The following is a 25636-nucleotide window of genomic DNA, read 5'->3' on the forward strand; positions in this document are numbered from 1 at the left end:
GCAAGGCAGGCGCTTATGCCGCTGAGCTAAATCCCCAGCCCCAATATGTAATCTATTAAAACTAGTGATTTTCTACTGTTTTTTCTGAAAAAATAAAAAATAAAAAATAAATTTTTTATTCAGAATCCATTTTGTAAGGCATGTACAATAATTGTATAAATTTTATAATGCTGTTTAAAGTTTTTGATGGGAAGTTTTGCCCCTGTTTCTGGACTTTAAGCTGAATCTACACAACCTTTCCTTCCTGAGCTTTGGTGAAAGTCTTATGACTCAACGGACAGAGAATTGTAAGAAATTTCCTCTCAGGAATTCAGTTAGGCTTCTGTTGACCTTCAATAGGAAATCTTTGTTTATATGCTATGACCTGTGGTCAAAGGATTAATTTAGTTATTTAGGACTCATTATTTTGTTGTTAGCTTATGAGTCACAGTCCCAAGGAAATGGAAATAAAAGTGGGAAGATGCATTCAGAATTAACAGAGGAATAAATTTTTATCTCTAAACACAAGCATACGATAATTATGTAACAGTTTGCTATACAAAAGCAAAATGTAGAAACTAAGTTTCCTGTAGTATTGCCCAGAAACAATCACTGTTAGCATTTTGTCATAAACATATATATTCAATCTTTCTTCACACATATATATGTATACCCAATTACTTTGCTTCCTAATTTTCTCCTCCCTTTTTTTGGTTTTAAAATGTGAGATTGCATCAAATGCCACTCTGTATCCTCTACTGTTACTCAATCACATGGTATGAACATCTTACCACATGTGAACTTCGTATGTGTCTGACTCCTGTCGCTGCCAGATGTATCCTAGTGGTAAGAGTGTTGTCTTTAGCCTCTTAATATTGAGCCTGCAAGGCAACCTAATACACATAGTCAGTTCAAGTAAAAACAAAGAGAGTGTTTGAGAGACAATGGTTGCTTTTTTGGTGGGCCCTGGCATCTCCATTGCAGCTAGTTTGTCCCCCAGCCCACAAAGCCATCCTTGTCAGTCCAAAAGGATAAACTTGACCAACTGGTATGGAATTGGGTGAACAATGACCAACTTTGTTTCATTGTTCCTCATACCTTGATTATTCCCTAAGGGAATAATCATTTCTTTTTGCACTAATCTCATCATTCTTTTTGCACTTACATCAAAATACTAGTGTATTAATAACTCCAAGTGATTTTTTCCCTCAAATCTACTCAAATGGGTCAATCCTACTTTCCAGTGGAATTCTCTTGTGAGCTCTATTGTCAAAGTTCACTAGAAAATGGGGAATAAATAGGCTTGTTCTTCCCTGGCATTTTTGGCTCATCAGCATCCGCTAGACAGGACAAAATCTCAGATAATACGATGTGGTTGCAATAAGTTCCTTTCTTAAAGGAGCATTAGTCTAAAGGGAATTACACACTAAAATACTGGCTTGTATTTGTGTGTGTGTGTGTGTGTGTGTGTGTGTGTGTGTGTGTGTGATGGACGAAAGCAGTTTCTCCATCCTCAGTAATCACCTAAATGCAACAAGGAGAATGAGAAATGAAAGTGTAAATTCCATTTTTGAGAAATCTAGGAAATATCTGTAATTATAAGTCACAAAATATGAAGTGGGACTATGCAAGAGAAAGCCCCTCATTGTTACAGAACCCAGACTAAAATAGTGAGGATAATTCTACAAAATAGGACATTTACTGTGATTTAAAAGGCAAAATCTCTTTGGAAAAGTGAGGATCTGGTGGGAAAGTTGGTAATAAGCTTTCTTGAAACCAAGCTACCTTCTGTAGCATCATCTCTATTATTTCTAATTCACTCCCATTCTATCCAAACTCCAAGGATCCTTCAAATAAGTTCTGACTGGAACAAAGCATTAATTCTCTTTTGCTTCCTCTCACCATTCTTATATCTTTACTCACCAAGTTTAAACTCTATGAATGAGGGCTGAGGATATAGCTCAGTGGCACAGCACCTGCCTGGCAAGTGTGAGGTTCTGAGGTTCAATCCCCTTTCAAAAAAGAAAAATTCCATGAATGATTATTGTGGAAGGTGAGCTTCCTCACCTGAAAATCCAAGCTCTACATACTCAAAACTCCAAAATATTTAAGTATGAACATGATGCCCCAATTGGAAAATTTCGCACCTGACCTCATGTGATGGGTTGTTGTCAAAATGCAAATGCACTAAAAACATTGTATAAACTACTTGTGGGCTATATGTATAAAGTATATTTGAAACATAAATCAATTTTATACTTAGACTTGGCTTCCATCTCCAAGATACCTCATTGCATATTTGCAAATATTAAAAAAATTAAAAAATCTAAAATCTGAAATATTTGTGGTTCCAAACAGTTAGGATAAAGGATATTTAACCTGTATCAGTTATTTGCATGTACCCTCAACTTTCGCCTTTTTTTTTTTTTTTTTTTGTTATTGTGGATCAAAATCATGACCTTGTGCTTGCCAGGCAGGCACTTACACCACTAAACTAAATCCCCAGCCCCAACTTTTGAACTTTTTCACTTCCTCCATATACCTAGGAAAATTCAAACCCTGCTATCTTACTTACTTTTCTGGTTGCTGAGACAAAATACTAGAGAAACAAGTTAAAGGAGGAAAAGTTTATTTGGCTCACAGTTTGTAGGCATTTCAATCAGTAATCGACTGGCTCTAAGGAAGGGTGTCTTGGCACCCTGGTAAGGAAACATCTATGTAAAATTTGTACCACTTGAAGCTACATTTTAACTTTGTTGAATAACTTTTTGATATATTGGTGAGTTTCACAGTCAATATTATCTTTACTTTAAAATGTATTAAAGGGGCCGGGATTTAGCTTAGCAGCAAAAGTGCCTGCTTGGTAAGCACAGGGTCATGAGTTCAATCCCTGGTTACCCCCCCCCAAAAAAAAAGTATTAAAAACAAATAATGGAGCAAGGATAGGTAGAGTTGTGGATGGATAACACCCCAGGTCCCTAATATTTTTAGAGCACCTATTGTATAGCAGACATTCAATAATTATATGTTTAACTAATGGAGCCATAAAATTATCTAAAATTAAAGATTCAGGATATCCAGAGTTAGTGAGATTCCAGAGAAGTGGACACTGACTGATTACTATGAGATTTTTGGAAGTTTATGTGGTAATAGCAAATGCATTTTAAATATATATTAACATTGGTCCAGAGAATCTAAGTGTTTATATTAAGAAATTCTTTTGTACTTACAAAACGTATACACAGTAATGTTCAAATTTATCATTGTAATTGTGAAAAAATAGAAACTCAAACATTTGTAAATGGAATTTTCAATGAGGTATGAATCACCTATTTCGGGAGCACATTGAAAAGAATGAGGCTATACATACTGACATGAAATATCTCCAAGATGTTAAGTGGAAAAATGGTATCAAAAAGACTTGTGTGGAAGTATCTATTTTGTTTACAAAGCTTAAAAATATACCTGTAAGAAACACATAGGAGAATGTGTTGGAAAAATCTTGAAAGATTATAACTCAGAATTAATTACAATTGACTGTGGGAAGTTAAGAGGGCTAGAAAAAATGTCAAAAAACTACTTTATATATAAATCATTTGGGTTTTCTACAATTATTATGTATTAATGTTTACTTGTGAAGAAGGGAAAATGGTATTTTAAAAACATACTTTAAAACCCTTTAATATGGATAACAGATGCTAAGATAAATAGTAGGAAGTTTTCATGAACCTTAAAATATGTCTATTCCAGTCAGTAACAGTTGTTTTAAAAAATTTCCAAAGTCATCATTCCTACTAAAAATTTTATTACTTGTAACGCTGTTGATTCCCAGCACATTTCCTGTGAGAAGTGAAAGAGCTGAATTGGCATGTGAGTGAAAAATATGATACTAAAATTCTTGCAACATTATTTAACTGAGAGAATTTGACTTATTGGTACTTATGACATCAGTTTGTGTTTGCTTTGTAACAGGTGAATGTGACAGTAGACAAACAAACAAATAGAAGCACCATTACACAAAGGAGAAAGGAAAGCAATGGTGGAGTTTTCCTCCTCCAAGTAGACAGTTATATCAGTCTTCAGTGGGAGACAGTATTGGGTGTGGCTGGTGGAACAGAAAGCTATTCTTGAGGCTTATCTGTTTGAGGAATGTAGGGTGGCATATTAGTTTACAAGACTGACATAGCAAAGTACTATAAGTTGGGTGACTCCAGTCTATAGAAATTACTCTTTCACAGTTCTAGATGCTAGGCTTACTAAATCAAGGTGTTGACAGCACTCTGCTCCCTTGGAAGCTTCTAGAGAAGGGTTCTTTCATTGCCTTTTCTCACCTCTGGTATCCGTGGATTTTTAAGGTATTGATGAATCACTTCAAGGTCAGTCTCCATTTCTTACAGCTGTTTTCTCTGTGAATGTTTCTGGTTTTTGTTCTCTTAAGGACACCAGTCACACTAGATTAGAGTCTACCTTTATCTAATTTTAAGTTGATTATATCTGCAAATATTCCATTTCCAAATAGGATCTGTTTCGCAAGTGTTAGTGATTATGACTTTATTTTGGGGAGATTCAGCCCATAATAGATGGACTGAAGTTTATTTAGTTATTTTAAAAAATGTTTTTTCCAGAAAAAAAATTCAGGCATAGGCTACTCTGGCAGATATTAGGTCCAGAAGATACTGGAGAGGAAAGAAATGTATATAAAGTAGGACTCCCTAAAAAGGACCTTCCCTTAAGCTAGCTGCTTTCCTTTTGGACAAACCTAAAGAGGCTCCATTTCATCATGTCAGAAAGGGAAGACATCAAGGTAAAAAAAAGGTGAAGGGGAAGAAGAAGGTCTAAGTGAGGAGAAATTGTGGACATTGATAGTATAAGTAAAAATCTAAGTTAAAATCAAGCTATCATGCTATACTTTCTGGTTCAGTTATGCATTTGGTAGGTGATGCTGAAATACACATCATTCAAATATGCTTCAGTATCAAATCAGATTTCCCTTTGGTCAGTATGTGGTTAGAAGGGAGTGACCATAGCAATAACTATTAGAGCTAAAAAAAAATTCTTTTTTTTTTTTTTTTGTCTTTTTCCTTTTCAGGGATTGAACTCATGGCTGCCTGCTTGCAAGGCAGGCGCTTATGCCGCTGAGCTAAATTCCCAGCCCCAAAGAGAGAATTGTTAAACTAAATTAGGTCTCAGGAATTAATGTTCTTTAAAGTAAAAATTTTTGTTTTGTTTTGTTTGAGACAGAATCTCATTATGTAATTTGGGCTGGTCTTGAAGTCACCTATGTACCCCAGGCTGGCTTTGAAATCCCTGCAGTCCACTACCCTCAGTCTACAGAGTGCTGGAATTACAAGTATGTGTCACTTTCCTGGCCAAAATAACAAGTACTATATGTCAGGAGAATTTCTGTTTTTAAAAGTGGCCCTCAGTATGAATACTTTTATTAAGAAAAATATTTTTAGTGAGCAGGAAACTCTCATGGTTTTAAAGTAAACATTTTTGGTTGAAAGTGGAGCATAGTTATAATTGACATCTTGTCAAATAGTTATGTTCAACTGAAAGAAGTTTTAAATTTCTGGCTTACAGTGGTGACAACTGTTTTGCTTTTTTGTGAACCAATGTTAAACTTACCTAGTATCTCAAGGGAAAGCGGGTCCCATTATTGTAGATAGCTAAGTCAGGTAGAAATATTATAGGCAGACAGGGCTAAGCCCTCGAGGAAGTCAGTGCAGAGGATGAGAACACATTACAACTGTGGTCAGTGGCTCATCTGTTGGAGGTGGGACCTCAAGATAAAGACAGAATGACCAGGCCTGCATACATACCTCCCCAGAGAATAAGATAATTGGAATCATCATGGCCAACAAAGTCCAGATAGGCATCAGTCACTCCGATGGGTGACAAGGCTCTCCTTAATTTATCCCTTCTTAAAAAAAGGTCTTTGTTCATTCCATGTATACTTGTTACTTGACCTGCTTCTCCACTGGGTCAATATTATCTTAATGGCTATACTCATAATCTTGTTGGTTGGTCATAGTTTTGATCCATTGTATCTACTTTGTGATTTTGTTCCATAAAACTTCTTTTGAGAAGTGGGTTCTTTAGCAGCCTCTTTTTTGTCACCACCTGCCTCTCAGGAGCTCTATCTCTCAAAATTTTTTTTCCTACAGTTAACCTCTGTTGTTCCTTAGAATTCATTCTTCTATTTTTGGGAACAGGAACTCAGTATATCTGACATCTGGCAGGTTGGGAGTTCCATTTGTTTCCTCTATATCACTATTAACCAGTAACATCTCTGTTATGGTAAAGAATAAGGAAATGACTGACTTAAAGGCAAGAGTATACTGAAGTCCAGAGGACGTTCTGGCAAATTTCTTTGTTATAGTCAGTAAAGTTTTAAAGTGAATAGTCCTAACGTATTTGGATGATTCAAGTGAAACAACCAACTGAAACCATTGCTTAATTACCTACCCTCTAGTTTATAATTCTAGACTTGAAATAAACCAGTGTTTTCCCATAGCTGCCATTTTTGTTCTGCTTTCAGTAAAGTGTATCTTTCCTATTTTGGAAAGAAACAAACAATTATTGGGTCTATCCTCAGACCTTCATCTAAGCCTATTTGCCTTCCAAGGACTTTTCTGCCTCATTTTTGCTCTCACATTTGTGCTACCCATAAGAACATTGTTTTACCTCATTTAATAATAGAATTGTTTAAAATCCATCTGCAGATCTTTGCATTTATCTCCATTGCAAGTCAGCTCTTATCCTTCCAGCCCACACAGTTCCTATGTTGTACAATCACGTGCTCCAGGATTACTAATAAAACTGCAAACATGTAAACTAATTTTAAAAAACCTGCAAACTAATAAAAAAACCCACTTTTTTTATTTCTCTCAGATTGTTGGTATCTTTAAATTGGTCCTATCATAGCCAAAACAGGAATTTAATAACTATGCTTAAAAGTCTTAGAATATTTTTTAAAAACTTAATCCATAAAATATCTCTGTTATTATCTTCATTATGCTGACCAGAAAACAGAGGTGTAGGACATTTAAATGACTTCCTTGAAGGAAGCTGTGATTGAATATGGGTCATTTGGATGATCACGCATAAGTTCTTTGTTTTATTTTTTGTTTTTCTGAGACAAGGTCTTGCTATGTAGTTCAGCTGGCCTTTCCTACCTCAGCCTCCCAAATCATGGGATTATAAGTGTGCACCACCATTCCTGGCTTCAAGCATAACTTCTTAAACTCCTGGTCATGAATTTTCAACCTTGATTTATATTAAACTATTACATTAAGAATTACCCAAGAACTTTATATTACACACTTTATATTAAAATTTTATATTTATATTAAAGATATATGAGAATTTTAAAAAGATATAGAAGCCAAGGGCTAATCTTATACTTAGCTTGTTACAGGTGTGGGTTGGGGTGTGGACCTCTGCTGTTGTGCTCCACCATAGCAAAAGAACAGAATCTTGCCACATTACTCCGTACATAGCATCACAGTTGGCAATTTCTGTTAATTTTTATCTTTGCCATATTGCTTTGAATCTAAATCTGTTATCGGGACTAACATCTCTTCTTTCGCCATATTTTGTGACTGTTTTGAAAGACTTGGTTAGATTCCTTGAAATTCTGTGGTATTTAAGCTTGTCAATTTGATTGGTTTGAGAAATTAGTAAAGCACACTTGTGGATGTGACTGGGGGAGTGAAGGAAGCATGACCTTGGGGACTGTCTTTGGTCCCTGGCCACTGCTTCTCTGGGTTTCTCTGCTCTGCCTCTCAGAAACCAAGAGTTTAGTGGCTTTCTCTGCCATGTCCTTTACCATGTTTCTGAATCAACCCTGGAGTGAAACCTCTAAAATAATGAGTCAAAATAAATATGTATTTCTTTTACTTGTGAGTGCCAAGTACTTTGTTCTAGCAAAGGAAAAGCTGGCTAGTACAAATATTTCCTTTATCATCAAATAGGGGAACATTCTGAAATGTTTGCCCAGGAGGGCAAATTTTTAGCTATGCCACTAGCAGGAATCACATGAAGGGCTTGAAAGTTCTCATTCATAGTGTGAAAAGAACTCAACATTCCTAAGGTAGCACTGGCTTAAAATCATCTTATGAGGGAGGCTTCCACTCTCTGAATGACACTAAGCAAGTTAATTTTTCTGTGTGGCTGGAGGTTCTCAGTTAAACTTATGAGTAATATTCCCCTGCCTACCTTGTCTTCTGTAACCAAACCTCTAGTATGAAAAATAATCCTGTCCTAGTCACTCCCCTCTTTGCTAGGAAAAAATACCTGACCCCTGAAAATTGAAGAAGTAGAGGCTTATTTTGGCTCATAGTTTGTAGAGGTTTCAGTCCATAGTAGGCGGATTCTGGAGTAGGACAGCATGGTAGAGGTGCTTGGCAGAGAAGCAGAGAGGAAAGTAACAAGAGCAAAGGGAGGGAGATGTACCCTTCTAGGCCACTACCCCAGGGGCCCATCTCCTTCCACCAAGCTGCACCTCCCAGCAACACATTTAGCTATAAACTCATCAGTGGATCAAATGCACCCATCATCCAATTACCTCCTGAAACCCTCCTCTATGTTTGAGGTGTTGGGGGGATATCTAAATATAAATTGGGACACCATTACCCACTAAAAGTCCTGAATATTCTCTTGATCCACTAGTTCCAAATGACTTCTGTCTGTAAGCAGACAGTTACAGATACTATTTAGCTGAATAAACACATCATTGCAAAATATAAAAATCTCATTATGATGAATGTACGTACATTGTTTCAGAGTTCCAAAACTCACTTTTCCCTTTCAGAACAGATGATGCTTCCATTTCCACAGTTAATGTTTTTTATTTTAACCATGACATTAAGGTCCACTTAAGCACTTTTCTGGTGTAAATCTGTATTCCACCTTTTACCCAAGTAATAGTTTTTTTGCAGGAAAATGGAACTCTTATGGTGGTTGTTATTAATAGCTTTAATAGTCTAAGGAACTTTAGATCTGCCATTGAGTCACTTTCCTATTTCCAATTCCTTTTTTAAAAAAATGACCCTCCTATCATAGAAATGCAAAAATCTCATAAATCCCTCCATATGATGAAAACACTGCCATAGTTCATTATGTACTTTAAACAAGTCAGTGTGTGTTTCAGTCACTCTCTAGCTTGTTATAATTTGCTCAAAGAGCTTTTGCACTGGATCTGTAGGGAAAAAACGAAGGCCCTGTTTTGGTGAATTTCATTTAAAGAAACCGGGAAATACAGGACTGATCTGAAAAGCAGATCCTTTGTGGTAAATAGTACCTATAAATGTATCATCTCCTTCAGGTTGTTAAGAGACTGGTCCCAGGAAACTTTGGGTTCACCTCTTTCCACTGCTCCGTCCTTTACAGTCCTCCAACCACATTGACCTCTTTACGACGCTGAATTTGCCAAACACATTTCTTTCTCCGGGTCTTTGTGTTAGTCCCTTTCTCTGTAACTCTTCCCTAATGGTCATAGGATTGGCTCATTCTTAACCTTCAGATCTCTGCTGAAATGTCACTTTCATGAAGTTGTTTTTGGCTTCTCTAAAATAACACCTCCACTTACTATTTCTTTAGTTTGCATTATTTATTTATTTGGTGGCAATCACACATTACTCAGGCATTACTCATTCTAAAGCATATTTTATTCCTTCTACGAGAATACAAAAGCCAGTAGGGCACGGAAAATGTAGGTTGTTGTCCTCTGGTATCCTTGAGAGGTTACAGCCTGAAAACCAGTAGGTGATCAGTAAATATATGAATGAATGAGGCTCTTAGGGACGGTGCAAGCTGTTTTTCTTCCTTCTCTGGGTGCCTCATTCCACCTTCCTCTTTTCAACCAGGTAGCTGCTCAGTCAGACGCTCTGGATTGCGCATGTGAGCATGTTACTGTACTCCACAGTACCACTTTGCCTCAGCCAACTGCCCAGGCTGGGGAAAGGAAGGTGTGCAGTGCCCGGAAGGTGGAAGCGAAAGCAGAACTGGGAAGGCGTGCACGGAAGGGAAGGGAAAGTCTCCGTGCGAAGCAGCCAGCCTCCTCCCTGCCGGCTTGTGCACAGCCGGACCTTCCCGGCCGGCTGACTCATTCCCAGCCGCCTCCAGGGCGTGGGGGAGCACGCACGCCCATCTGTGCCAAGCCAGCTCTGACACGGGTACCCCGTCACGCCCCAGAGCTCAGGGAGCCGCCACCACCTCTGCTCCCTCGCGCTTTTAGGCCCCGGGACTACCCAGGGAATCGCCTAGCCCCAGCCAGCTTCCTGGGAACCGGGGGGCCGGGGAGCCCCGCGCGCGCACGCGCAGTCGAGGTGCGTCGGCTCCCGCCCCGCCCAGCTCCGCGGCGCTTGGAGTGGAGGCCGCCGCCGCCGCCGCCGCCGGGCCTGACGCTATCGGGACTTCCGAGCCAGTATCGCCTGTGGCACTGGGGAGACGGTGTGGCCCCGGAGAGGGTGGAGACACGGTGGTGACGGGCTTCCCGGCTGCCCAAAGTGGGAGTGGTGTGGGCTGCAGGAAGCCGACAGGAAGAGGAGCAGAAGGGGGCAGCAGCGGCCGCGCTAACCCTCGGCGGCTCTGACAGGAGGAGCAGGCGTCTCCGGAGTTGGCGCCGCGCGGCCCCTTGGATCCCTGGGCCGTGTCCTGCAGCGCCCATCGGGGCGGACGGCTGCCGCGGCGCGGGGACAGGCCTGGTCCGCGCTGTCCAGGGATGTGAGTGGGAGCGAGCCCGCGTGGGAGGCCCCTCGAGGGCCCAGCCTGGCGGACGCTAGACCAGTGCCCGGTCTGGGGGCTCCGCGGATCTCGGCTCGCAGAAGGGGTGGTGCAGGCGCAGCCCTTCGGGCTCCAGGGCGCTCCCTCGACGCGGCGTCCCTGCGATTGGTAGGTGTTGTCGCCACCTGGCCTCTAGATGGAGGGCAAAAATTGTGTCTCCTGCACCTTCCCACCTCTTGACCTCCGTTTCCCCTGCTAGTGGCAGTAAACTTCTCAGCCTTTTAAGCTTCCTCTTTTAAGGCAAAACCCAGAATGGAGTATCTTGCTGTTAATGTTTGCATCCTTGTAATTTTTCCCTCTTTCTCATACTTAACCTTCTTTAAAATTTTTAAGCATATAAACAGCTTAGAAAAGAGCATCTATTTCCCTTGGATTTCTGAGGTAGTAACTCTACTTCTATTTTTAGGTTTCAGAAGCAGGCAACGGGAACAAGATGTGAACTGTTTCTCTTCTGCAGAAAAAGAGGCCCTTCCTCCAGCTCCCTCTTTGGTGGGTATGGGATCCTGGCTGCTCTCCTCTGTAGCTGCAGTAAAGTCTGGGGTGCAAAAGCTGTGAGTGAGTGCTTGCATAGTAAGAAGGTTGGATGGGTGTGTGAACAGGCGGGGTTCTCTGTTGCTTACTCTGAAAATGGCACTGCTGAACTTTTAAAGTTGTTCTGCCACAGTAATTTTGGTCTTTATTGTTGCTCTTGGATCCTTTAAGGATCATTTCGTGTTGGTTTTATAAACAAACTGGTTTTACAAACAGTGTGGCCTTGTAGACGTTTTCCCTAACTCCTCAAGCAGCCAGAGATTTTTAATCTTTCAAAGAGGGGTATTTCTAAATAATAAAAAATTTACCTACTGAGCTGTTCTTGCTGGGGTTTCTGTTGCCACATCCAGTGCTTCCTCGATGGTTTTATCTGCCTAAAGTTGCTGTGTCGGTTTAATTTACCCAGTTTGCTTTCCTATTGTTATTAATCTGTTAGGGAAACTCCTTTTTTTTGAATAAAAGGATAAAAGCAGCTAGTATGTCAGCGGGAGGAAAAATACAGAGACGAAGAACAGAAGAGGGAATAAAGAAGATGATTACTTTTAGTTTCATAATAACGTTTGTACAAGTGGGATATTGGGCTACTCCAAATATTCTGATATAATACCTTGAAGATCTGAAAATGAATACTCAACTTTTGGCTCCTCTTCCCCCATCTGCTCATCTTTTACAGCTTCAAGTGTGAAAACTGTTTGTAGATGCACTTATCTGTTGGCGTGTAACTGGGAAATTGGATGTATCCATCACTTGCCATAATAATACATGTATTCACCTGTAGAAGAAAGCTGCAGTACTTCCCAGCTAGATTAGTATATAATGCTTATTTTTCTCTTACTAAATGTCTTTCATTTGGAGCTTAACCAGTTTCATTCAGAAACTGGTTAAGAAATACTGTAGTTTCTTTCAAAGCTTTTATGTTAGTGATTTAAGACAGGTGTCTTTGATATGGGTAGCAGTTTATGTCTTTTCTCTGATTCATCTGACTATTCTTGAAAGATAGGGTTCTTTTTAGGCAAAATAGGAAAGTGCTTTAGCTTTGGAGTCAGATCTAGGTGTGAATCATTATGTTCTTTCCCCTTAAAAGTACAATCTCTTTGAGCCTTGCATTTCTTATCGTTGTGAGGCTTAAATAAGTTACAGGCATAGTAGTAAATTACTCAGCTGCTATAGAAGTTTTGGCTAAGCTGAGTATGGTGGCACGTGCTTCTTAAAAGGTTGAGGAGGGAGAATTACTTGAGCCTACAAATTCAATACCAGCTTGGGCAAAATAGTGAGACTCTGGCTAAAAAAACAAGAAGACTTGGGTACTATGATAGGTGGGCAGCCAAAGGAGATTCAGAGAAAGGTACAGTGACCGTGCATAAGGTGATCTGCCAGTGACCAGTAGTTCATTCTCTTTAGTATACTTTCAGATCTTGAATTAACTGGGAGGTTTTATAGCCTCTGTATGGATAGGATTGACTTACCTCTGAGTCCCCTTGGACTGCCCCTTTCAACTGTCCTGCTGCCCTCTTGTGGTTGATTGTACTAGGAACTTTCTTGTGCAGCTTCCTCATTAAATTGTTTTTCCCTTTTAACGCCCTTTCTTTTATTCCTAAAGAAATGAAAGGTGCTCAGATGCTCAGAAAAAGTGAATTTACGCTAGAACTATTAGTTTTAGGTAGACCATGGTTTCAATGTTATATACATTGCTTTCTACAATGTCGTTTCTTAGTAAAGCTACATATTCAAAGGTTCATCTGCTAAAAAGCAATTGTTTGCTATTTAAAAATCAGTGTGATAATGTCTAATTTGATTCCAAGGTTTGAGAAGTTGTAGTGTACCTAACAGTCACTAAATTGATCTTAACACTTATTAAGTTGTTTGAACCTATAGCTTTATTTATTTATTTGAACTACAGAAGTCATGAAAAATTACTAAGACTCTAAGAACTTTATGAATGAAGATAGTATGAGGAACTTTTGTACTAATCTTTTATTGGTTTTTCTGTAAAATTGCTAATACAAAGCTAGTGCCAGCGGATCATAGCTTAATACATTTCCTCTTTTACTAATATTGTTATAACTTCTGCTCAGTTCTTTAAAGTGAATGCTATTATTCAGTTGTTTCATATCAAGTGTCCTGATCCAGGAAAATGATGAGAATTGTAGTACTTTTTCCATAGGGTTGTAGTGAGAACTAAGGAATTAATACATTTAAAGTTTTTAAACCTAGCATATTAAGATCTTAAATTCTTAGCTACTATATTACACCTCTTATCACTATTACTGCTACTGTAAATACTCAAGTTAAAATTCCACCTCATTTGTGAAACTTTCTCAATATAATATATTTTTCCTTTATTTCTATAGCTTCAGTCTTAGAACATCTTCACAGTTTATGTGCTGTGCTTTTGTTGCCTGAGAGTTATTTTTTCCCAGTGATAACCATCTCTTTTCAAGTTATGTATGCTTTGAGCAACAGCACCTTAGGTAAGAAAAAAACACAGTGTGACACACACGTAAACAATATTCAGTAAATATGTTGATTGCATCTTAAAAAAGAATTTCAGTTACCAAATGTTTGTGAATACCTTAAAAGGTATTTTATTATGTCCCGAAGGCATACAGAGAAATAAAAACATGTTGTTTTCCCTGAGGACTTAGTATAATTGGGAATATAAGATAAACAGTAAACTTTGTAGATATTTAAAGCACTTAGAGTTGAGATGAGCAGAAAAGGTTCTAAGAAGGTAGATTAAAACTAGGCAGGCTTTAATTTTGTATGAGGAAGGAACTTGAATAGGAGGTAATCAAAGCAAAATATCTTTGTGAGATGTTCAGAGAATAGTACTTAGGCCAACTTGATTGAAATAAAGGTTTGTGAGAGAGAGCAGTTAAAAATATAGATTGGAATTAGATTATGGAGGCTTTAAGTACTGGGATGAAAAGAAATAGTTTACTTCACAGGTAATGGGAGAAACTCTTAAGTTTTAAATTGGGAAAGAGCCTTCTAAAATAAATAAATATTTTAGGAAAATTGAAGTAGGGCGAGTGCTAGGTATAGTATGACAGGTAGAGGTAGGAAAATAATCTAGGCCTACAGTAATGAAGAATTGGATTTAGTGGCAATAAGTCAGACTGGAGAGATATCCCAAAACTTGATCTTGGTACTTGCTTTTGTATCACATGTACTAAAATCGGAATGATGCAGAGATTAGCATGGCCCCAGTTCAGGGACAGCATGCAAATTTTAGAACAGTTCCATATTTTTAAATGAATACTTAGAGGAGATTCTCATTGTATCCAGTTGATTGTGTTGGGTCTTTATTCTTCGTAGTCAGTGTTTTTCTTGCTCAAAGATGGGATGTACCATGCAGACTTGTATCCAAAGAGCCAAATATTTATGAAACAATTATATTGGTTTGAAGATACTCTAAATCACCATAGAAAAGGGGTGTAGCAAAATAAATGAAAGGCAGTATATGGCAGTAAGTTAAATACATTGTTTAAAATAACATGCAAAAGACTTTATCATGGGCTGAGTAGGAAGAGAAGTTAGGAGAAGAAGAGTAATTTAAGATGATTTTGAAATTTTGATCCTCAGTGACAGGAAGTCAAAAGATTTTGAGATCATAAGACATTGCAGAATGTCTAGACCAAGCCATACATTTTATGCATTAGGAATCTTGAGACCCAGGTGATTTTCAAATGTGCTCAGTGTTACTCAGCTAGTTAGTGACAAAGAAAGAACTAGAATTTGGTTAATAGTAATACTGTCAAAAATATGCATGTAGTAACTGGTTGAGGGGCTGTTGATAGTTGAGCCTGTGTTTTGGATATGTTGAGTTTGAGGTGATGGTGGAATAGACAAGTGAAATTTATAGCTAGCGAGTGAGACCTGTGACTATCACTATGCAGAAGTTAAGGTTGTCATTGTGGTATTCAGAAGAATGTGGACCTGATATTTAATCATCGTAATTGCCCGTAATTAGAGAGTAAAAGAAATAATGAAGAGGGCTGAAGAGTTACAGTTAGAAGGAGAGGCAAACAAATGGGTAGGTAAAAATGAAAGTGATCAACATGTTGCTCATTGTTGATTACTGCCAAGAAATGAGAAATAAAGTTGAAAAAATGTCTAAAAACATTTTTAATTATGAAGTGTAGAAAAGCAGGAAAAAGCAAAATTGTTTATAGTTTTCCATGAAGAAATAACCATTGATAATACTTTTTTCTCTCTAGTTTAACTAAAGAGCTTTAAATTTGACAATTGTGGATCAGTAGAGACGTGTATCTAAAGCTCTCCATTACTGCTCTAATGATCATAATTTTAACTGTGCTATTATAGTGGTGAAATCTGAGTAAATTTTAAAGCACTAGTTTCTAAATGGAAAGTGAATTGTTTGTGGATTACATAAAAAACTGAGGATGGAGAAATTACAGGGGTTAGGTTAGGATTGGAAAGGACAAAAGGAAGCATTACGTATTTGAAGCTGATACTGTAACTACAAGAAGTGAACTAGTTTGGAAGTGATTGCCTATAAGCTGTTTTGCTCTAATGCTTATATAGATCTTCCAAAAGATCTTTTTCTGCTTGCCTTTTAGTCCTAAGGAATTAGGGACTTTATTATTACTTACTAAATGATATTAGGTTAAAGATAACAGCAAGACAACATGCCAGAACTTATGGGACACAATGAAAGCCATCCTAAGAGGGAAATTTATAGCAGTGAACACCCATATGAAGAAAGCAAGCAACTGCAAATAAACAACTTAATGTTCAACTTCAGACTTGCGGAAAAAGAGAGTAGGCCAAGCTCAAAGCTCCTACAAGAGAGGAAGTTACAAAGATCAGAGCAGAACTTAATGCATTGTAGTTTAAGAAAACAAAGAATCAATGAATTAGAGTTGGTTGTTTAAAAGATTAAATAAAACAAAGAAACCCTTGGCCACCTTATCACAAAAAGGAAAGAAAAGACTCAAGTCCACACAAGTAGGAATTAGAAGGGTGAAATCAACGGTGGATCCTGCAGGAATCCAGAAGATCATCTATACCTACTTTGAGAACTTGTATTCTAATAAGATGGACAACACAGAATAAATAGACAGATTCCTAGATATATATAAAGTACCAAAGCTGAACCAAGAATATATAAAAATCCTAAATAAATGAATGTCAAACAATGAAATTGAAGGTGTAATTAAAAACCTACCAACAAAGAAAAGCCCACGCCGTGATAGATTCACTGATGAATAATACAAAAACTTTAGAGAAGACTTAATACTACTCATTCTTAAACTTTTTAATGAAATTGAAGGGGAAGCAATCTCCCTGAGTCATTTCTGGAAGCCAGCATTACCCTGACACCAAAATCAGAGAAAGACCCAATTAAGAAAGAACCACAGGTCAATTGTCCTACTGAAAATAGATACAAAATTCTCAGTAAAATACAGGGAAACAGAATGAAGCAAATCATCAAGAAGATTATACACCATTACTGAGTAGGATTCATCCCAGGGATGCAGAAATGGTTCACCATACAGAGCTAAGGGCAAAAACCACACGATCATCTCAATAGATGCAGAGAAAGCTTTTGAAAAAGTCCAACCCCTGTTCATGATACAGAAAATAGGCATATATGGTCTTTATCTCAATCTGATAAAAGCCATCTGTGACAAACCAACTACAACCTAAATGGACAGAAACTGAAAGCTTTTACTCTAAAATCACGAACAAGACAAAAATGTCCACTTCCTCCACCCTTATTCACCATAGTGCTGGAAACTATAGCCAGAGAAATTAGAAAAGAGAAAGAAATAAAAGGAATAAAAATAGGAAAAGAAAAAGTTAAATTATCATTATTTGCGGATGGCATGGTACTCTATATAGAAGTCTTCCAAAACTCCACCAAAACACCTTTAGATTTAATAGCCAAAATTTAGTAACATAACTGGATACAATCAACACTCAAAGATCAATAACCTTCCTGTACACGAATAAAAGCTCACTGAGAAAAGAGTTACGGAAATAACACCTTCTACAATAGCATCCAAAAAAATGAAATACCTAGGAATCAATCTAATAAAAGATAGAAAAGACCTCTACGCTGAAAACTACAGTACTCTGAAAAAGAAGATTGAAGAAGATATCAACTAATGGAAAAATATTCCTTGTTCTTGGGTCTGAAGAATCAATACAGTGAAAATGACCATATTCCCAAATTGTTATACAGATTTAATGTACTTCTGATCAAAATTCAAATAGCATATCTTACAGAATTAGAGAAAATATTCCAAGAGACTAGCATAGCAAAGGTGCTTCAGGGCAACAAAGACAATATAGAACTATAAAATTATACTATAAAGCTACTGTAATAAAAACAGCATGACACTGGCAAAAAATAAGGCCTGAGGATTCCCTGGAATAGCTTAGAAGATGCAGAAACAACTCCAGACATACTTAGCTACCTTATCTTTGAAAAAGGTGCCAAACACACTCACTGGAAGAAAGATAGCCTCTTTAATATATGGTGCTGGAAGAACTGGCTTTTCACATTCCAAAGATTAAAATTGGACCCATGTCTTTCACCATGCTCTAACTAAAATCAAAATGCCTCAAAGATTCAAATATTAAAACAGAAACATTAAATCTGCTGGACTATGGAATAGGTAGAACTCTTGAAGATATTGGTGTAAACAAAGACTTTATGAACAAAATCCTAATCACACAGGAACTATCACAAAGAACCAACAACTGGGGTTTCATCTTATTAAAAAGTTTTGCACAGCAAGAGATATCACCAGCAGAAAAAAGACAACCCACAATGTGGAAAAAATGTTTGTCAGGTGTTCTTCAGGCCAAGTATTCCTATCAAGAATGTATAAAGAAATCAACAGTCTAGACCTTCCAAATTTAAAGACCCAATCCAAAAATGGGCATCTGAAATGAATGCACATTTCTCAGCTAAAGAAGTACAAGCAGCAAATAAATATATGAAAAAATGTTCAGTGTCACTGGTCAATTGAGAGATGCAAATTAAAACAGTTCTCACACCAGAAAAAAATGGTATTAAGAAATCAACAATGACGAATGTTAGTGGAGCTGTGGGTAAGAAAAGAACCCTTTTCCACTGTTGGTGTGAGTGAAGACTGGTGCAATCACTATGGAAATCAATGTGGAAATTTCTTTTAAAAAACTAGGAAATTTCTTAAAAAAACTATAGCTTCTATTTGACCGAGCTACTCCCCTTCTGGGTATCTTACTAAAAAAATTAAAAGCATACCACAATAACATACGCACACCTATGTTTATAGCAGTACAGTTTGTAATAGCCAAATCTTGGAAACAACCCCAGTTGCTATCAACTGGTGAATGGATAAACAAGATGTGTTTTTTTTAATTCAATGGCGTATTACTCTGTCATAAAGAGGAATATGTTCCAGACATTTCTAGGGAAATGGATGCATCTTGGTCCATACTCTTCAGTAAAATAAATTAAACACACATGTGTGAAATCTGCATTGTTTCTCTGGTGTGAGAAACTAAAAGTGTAAATAAGGATCAAGATGTGTTTTGAAATAGGAATCTCTTCAAATGAGAAGGGGGACAAGAGATGGCAGGGGCAGAGAAAAGAGGCAATTAAAAAAGAGAAAAAGAAAATATGAAAACAAAACTTTGTAAGTGGGGAGGAAAGGAAGGCTTGAAGGGAAGGGAAGGAAAAAGGGAAAATATGTATAGTACAAATTCTCTTTGATGAATGTGACTGTTTTGTGTATCTAAATGTACCAATAAAATCTTATTAAGAAATAATTGATTTTAGTTAATAAGCTTCAATTATGAAATACTGTGCTATTAGGTAATATTTTGAAGTACATTGATTTGTAAATTATGGGTTCAGGCACTTGACTGTGCTACCTTTATGGTATGTGATTTTGAGTAATTCATGTAATCTTTGAGTCTATTTTTTGTGCCTTGTTTGAAAAATGAGCTTATAGACTAAATGTTTTTATAATACTTTAAAAGTTAGTATCCCATGCCAAACATATTTAAAATTTGGAATGATGATGGCTTATTAATGTTTATAACAAAAAACAGCAGTCCCTTGCTATTTTTGTTCAGTTTTGGTTACTTTTCACTTGTTGCTGGGACAAAACAGCTGATACCCAGAATGAAGGAAGAAAAGGTTTATTTAGCTCACTGTTTGTGGAAGTTTCAATCCATAATCAGCTGGCTCCAAAGCAGGGTGGCATGGCACTGGGGCAACACTTCAAGTCAGCAGCCAGAGCAAAAGGGGGAAATAATCCTCTTATCATCCCTTACATTGTGCATGACACCCCCCAATCCCAGGGTCGGTATAGCATGCACAAAATCTCCTTGCCCTCCCCTTGCACAGGATGATAATATTTACAGTATAAGGATCCTGACTCTCTGCTTAGTCTCTGAGTTAAATTTAGTCTCTGAGTTAAACTTCTAAACTTCTCAACTTGACCAGTGTATCAACCATAACACAGTCCCTTTCCCCCATCTTCCATCTCTGATTTCTGTTTTCCAGGCAACTACTTTAAATCTTCTGGTTCTTATCTCTGTATTTCTTAATAACATAATTCACTATCAATAGATTCTCTGTTCCCTGTACTTTTCTCATTACTCCTTTACAATGAATGAATTGTTTAGTGTTCTAAGGTCTCTTTGTCCCCTATCACATTCTCAATTTTTATTTCTGTTACATCACTTTCATCAACATAATTCTGGTTGTTATTACTTTAAGAAAATCACCTAAGAACTTAGTAATATAAGCCCATTAGTTTTCTTTTCCTAAATTAGGTTCACGGATCTCGTAGTCAGTTAACTCAGATAGGGCACATTATTCTTCTACAATGTTTTGGATCTTAGTTGATAAGACGTTTTAGCTAGGGGTGATTGGAAGTTAGAGGACTAAAGTCACTTAGAGATGTTTTTACTCATGTGGCAGGCAGTTGATGATGGTTGTCAACTGGGATCTCAGCAGGGCTGTTAACTGGAGCATGGACATGTGGTCTGGACATCCTTACAACATGGCCTCAGGGTAGTTGGCTTTCTTACATAGTGAATTGTGATAACTGGAAAAGCAAGTGTCTCAGTGTATCTCAGCACAAATCTTCTATGATTTAGCCATGGCACTTAACAGGGCATAGCTTCTGCCACATTCTGCTGTTTAAAAGTCTGTCTGAAGTTTGTCCAGATTCAACAAGGAGGGAAATTAGACTCTACTCATTGATAGAGAATGACAAAGTGACATTGTGAAAGAAAAACATGGTATAGGAGATATCATAAAGGTCATCTCTGGACAATATCATTTTCATAGTTTGCTCATTTGACATATTTCACATCCTTCCCACATCTAAAATATCATAAACCCTCAGAGATCCAGAATTCACTTTCCATATTGCCATTAATTCAGAATTCAGTATCTCATCTAAATTAGATGCACATACAAGCTGGATGCAGTGGCATCTGTAATCTTAGCACTCTGGGAGGCTGAGACAGGAAGATTGCCAGTCTGGGCTTGGCATTGGCAATTTAGTGACTTAGCAAGATTCTGTCTCAAAATAATAAATTAAAAAACCCAGTTCCCACTATCATATAATTAAGAAAGATCCAAGTACAGATGAGGTTTCTTGGTTACAGTTTCTTGGAAATGGTTTTTTTGAGTTTAGGACCTCTGAAGAGACAGTTTATATGATTTCTGTATATTTAACATGTCAGACTGAAGAGACATAGCTTAATTGCAGTAAATATTCCTATTCAAAAGGAGGGACAAGTGAGGCCTCTAAAATTCTATAGCAGTTCTGAAACACCATTGAGCACATGTTGCCATTTCCTAGGTTTGTCCCAGATCTGCTTCCTCAGAGTTGTTCTTAGTGTGCCATAGTTTCTTCTGGTCTTTATCTTCTGAATTATTCTTTGGAGTTTTTTTTTTTTTTTTGAGAAGTGATTTGTATTTGTAACAGTAACCTGAGGTTAATCCCTGTCCATACTGGGTCAGGGTCCAAAAGCCTCCTTTTACTTTACACGAAGTGGGTCCTGCTCATCTGGGGTGGACACATTCCAAGACCCCAGTGAATACTAAAACTACAGATTGCACTGAATGTATATATACTATGTTTTTTCCTATACATACATATATACATACGTATCTATGAGAAGTTTAATTTATAAATTAGTCACAGCTAGATATTAACAACAATAACTAGTAATGAAATAGTTATAACAATATACTACATTATGGCCCTCTGTATTTATTGCTGGAATTTTCTAGCTAATATTTGGGACCTTTGTTGATAGTGAATAACTGATACCCATATACATTAAAACCACAGATAAGAATCAACTACTATAGTAACTGTTTCTCTCATTCTAAGCTAATACACCTCCTTTAAAAATTTAGTGGACTTTCTATGTACCACTTCATAATCTAACCTGTCAGGCAAATCCATACTGAAAAACCTGTTTGGATTGAGACTATTTGGAACAATACCCTTAAAGATTTTAAATAGTATATTGTCTGAAAGGATCTATGAAGTACTAATTTAGATTTTAACACAGGACCTTACAGTCCTACTTCAGATTTTGTTTTTGTTCTGAGGTCTTTTCTTTGAGAATACTATCCTGGCAAAAAAAAACTGTACTGAGCCTCTTATATTTATAATTCTATTTAAAGAGCAGTTAGCTGGGGCTGGGGATTTAGCTCAGCAGCATAAGTGCCTGCCTTGCAAGCAGGGAGTTGTGAGTTCGATCCCTGGTACCGATAAAAACGAAAAAAGACACCCCCCCCCCCAAAAAAAAAAGAGCAGTTAGCTTTTTGTTTGTTTGTTTGTTTTTTTGTTTTTTAGCTCATCCCAATTTTAAAAGCAGCTAGAAGAAATTAAACTGTTACAAGGGTCTGTCTTGAAGCTCCTTAATTTATTAGGTTTGTATTTTTTCCCTGTGTTATTGTAGGCAATAGTTTTGTCAAACATTCTAGTATTGTATAAATCTCTTTTTATTGTTTTCAATAGCATTTTCCTCACTTTGAGTTAAGCTGTCACCAACAGACTTAATATCAGTTAGGCTTCATCAGGTTTCTTTAAGACTCTTTATATTTTGTGAAGACAAATTTTGTCCTGGGTACACTAGGACTGTTTCTTAACCTAGTGGTTCTTATTAGAGTTACTTACAGGTCTTTCTGGAGGCCTTACTTTCAAAGTTTCTGTTCAAGTAAGTCTGAAATGGGACCTGAACATGTACAATTACAGCATGTTTTTAGGTGATGCTGATGATATTATCTGTGGACCAGACTCAGAATCACTGATTTAAACCATGGACTGGCAAAGTTTTCTAGTAAGAATCAGATATTACTTTAGATTTTGTAGGCAAGATTGTCTCTACTGCAAAAACATATCTTTGCCTTTGTAGTGCAAAAGCAATAATAGGTAGTACATAAATGAATGAGTCTGACTACATTCCAATAAAGCTTCATTTACAAAAATAGGCAGCTGGTTGGATTTGACATATAATTTGTAATCTACCTGTTCCCAGTTTGGGTTAATACTTAATTCCATAACTAATTGCATTATAACTTAATTTTTGTCAGACAATTGTCTTTTTTTTCATTCACCCTTTAACACTTTTTGAAAGAGCTGCCTTATATTTGTCTGTTTTTATTCTCTTAAAAATTTTATCTAGTTTTCTTGGGGAGGTAATACATTTAAATTAAAAAATATTTCTGTGCATATGTCTGTCCATGTATGTATGTCTTCATAACTAAAGATTGGCTTTTTTTTTTTTTTTTTTAACCCGGTACCAGGGATCGGGAACTCAGGACCACGTGCTTGCAAGGCAGGCATTTATGCCGTTGAGCTAAATCCTCAGCCCATAACTAAAGGTTAAGTAGAAGAGAAACTGTTAGATTCATAGTGGTACATGTTATTGATTTCAACACGTATTGTCAAGTTCATATAGAAATACAAATTTATGCTTTTCTGTACGTTACTTTCATAGTGTATTTTCAGATGTCTTGATCTTTGCCACTTTGAGACATGAACATTAGAATCCCATTACCATTTTAATTTGCTTTTAAGTTTCCTTTTATGGGACATGTATTGTTGTAAGAACATGTTGTATGCATTTCTTTCCATGTTTTTCATACCTTTCTTCCTGCAAATAATGTTTCATTTTTCATTGTCTAAATTCTGTTTTTCTAATTGTTATATAAAAAATGTCTAAAATTTTTCTTTGTTTTAAATGATTATGATCACTTTGTCACTTTAGTGACCATTAAATTACAAATGGCCCCTTGAGTTACAACTCAACTTGAATTACAGTCAACTTGGGTTATGACTGGAAAATTAGTTTTAACTTATGAACAAATCTTGAGTTATACCCCAAAGGCTGGCCGCTTGTGTTTCCATATAGTCTCAGATACAGATTTAACTCTTAAAAGAGTACTGGAAGGAACATTCTAATATCCTTTCCTGTATGTGGGGTTAATTGAGAAATCTCTTTAAGGACACTGAGATCTGCTTGCATATAGGAGAGAGACTTTGAAGGCTGTGTAGAGGAACCTGAGCCTTCAGTTGACAACTTGAGTTTCAGCCAGCCCTTGGGATGTATTAAGTTCATAAGTCAACTGTTTACTGCTATTTATTTGGTACTTAGATTATGCATTAGAGACTTGGAATCGTAGTTTTTTTTAAAGAAGCTAGAGAAATATCTGAGCTGTATTTCATTGTAAAAATGAAAGACATGAGACTCACTTGTTATGTAAATTGTATCACGAATGGATTAAAAGTTATTTTTAGTTCTCTTGAATCCCAGTGTAATAGCTTTTCTTACCTTTTACATTATTTCTCCATCGATATTTATCTAATAAGTTTTATCTCTTAGAATTACAAATTTTAAGAATACATTTTGATATTAACTTCTAAAAATTTCATATTTGAGCTTCTGCTAGTATGTATGCACAGGATGATTGAAATTCATTATAATTGCTATTTTTTAATTTTCATTTATTCAACAAGTTCCATGCGTCAGAGATATTGTTCTAGGTACTGAGTACATTACTGAATGAGTTGTCTAGTTTCCCACCTTTAGGAAAGTTTCATTATAGTGACACAAGACAATCAGTGAGCAAAAGAATAATCTAATATATGGTGGAACAAAAATAAATCAGTATCTACTTGGGTAGTAGGGGCAGTGGTTGGTAAAGGAATGTGAGGAAACTATCTTGGATGATGATAATTTCTATAGGGCTTTGGATCAGTCAGGTACGGTATATAGGTATATATTGTCCTTTAGTACTATTTAAGATTTGTGTGTGTTGTTTGTTTAAGGAGTCTAAGGTGTTAACTTCTACTTGCAGCCATTGCTTCCCCTAAGTAAGTTGTCAAGGGGCTAACTTCCTGCCAAATGCTATGGAAGAGTTGCATGTTTAGGAAGAAAAGATGATGCAGATTTTTAAATACTAAGAAGGATCCAATCATAGTTTGATTTGTGATTGGATCTGCATTGTATATTAGATTTCTTCAGGGCAGAAATTTTGACTTGGTATTATGAGAATGTTAGTGGAGTCTTAGTCCCAAGAGAGGCCTGACTTCAGGAGTTCTAAGAGACCAGGTCCAGCTACTCATCACGGAAATTAAATGGAAAAAGTATTGGTGGAAAACAGAAAAGAATTTATTCAGTGTTGTCATGATGCAAAGACCAAGGGGTGACCAAATATCCTCACTCTTACAACAAGGGTTTTGGGATTATGTAGGGAAAGAACAGGGGGGAAGGGATAAGAAGTAAACATTGCTACATTGTCTTCAATCTGTGACCTGGTTATTGTCTCAGGTCTCTTTCTGTGAGTTCCTACTAGCTCTGGGGAAGTCATTCTACACTTGAGGAGGCTATTCAGGTCCCTCATAAGATGACTGCTCCTGCTTAGGAGGGAGTCTTGGCTGCTATCATGAGGTAATTGCTCCCTCTTAGTATAGCAGTACCATCATGGGGTGGTCTGCCTGCGAGACTTTGTAGTTGGATTTTTTGTAGTTTGGATTCTTGAAAATATTTTAACTATTTTCATCTTGGTGTCTTCAGATTTGGATAAGGATGAGACAGGCTAGGTATATTTAAGGTTAGTCAACCTTGTATTACTAGTTTTTAGACAGAAGTACCATAAGTGGTTAACCTGTGTACATGAACAGCTGAACAGAAATCTGACTCAAAGTTTAAGTAGTAAAGATGCACAGTGAAGGCAGAGTTGCTCTGCTTTTATCCTTTTAATTGCTTATTAGGCATCTGTAGGTCCAAGTGAGGAGTTACTGGTTTTAGTGAAAACAGCCTCTAATTCCCTGTACAA

At 37.1% G+C, this 25636-nt stretch overlaps 1 protein-coding gene and 1 non-coding gene across 5 annotated transcripts in view; both read left to right on the top strand.

Moving 5' to 3' along the window:
* The window catches only part of LOC100722908 (RNA 3'-terminal phosphate cyclase-like protein), a 290503-nt gene that overhangs the window by 150266 nt on the left and 114601 nt on the right, over positions 1–25636 (top strand). For 3 of the 4 annotated variants that reach the window (XM_063250674.1, XM_063250686.1, XM_063250682.1), the window contains one exon: positions 11174–11256. In XM_063250674.1, coding sequence (XP_063106744.1) covers positions 11174–11256 — 83 coding nt within the window. Of the gene's footprint in view, positions 1–10789; positions 10876–11173; positions 11257–25636 lie in introns of those variants that run through there. The other variant, XM_063250697.1, reaches the window with a different exon arrangement.
* Positions 14447–14550, top strand: LOC111757516 (U6 spliceosomal RNA). The gene has a single exon (XR_002791844.1). It is a non-coding gene; the product is annotated as a U6 spliceosomal RNA (small nuclear RNA).

Source organism: Cavia porcellus, unplaced genomic scaffold (assembly GCF_034190915.1).
Source record: "Cavia porcellus strain 051 isolate PalLab524CR breed Dunkin Hartley unplaced genomic scaffold, mCavPor4.1 scaffold_1, whole genome shotgun sequence".
Taxonomy (NCBI): Eukaryota; Metazoa; Chordata; class Mammalia; order Rodentia; family Caviidae; genus Cavia; species Cavia porcellus.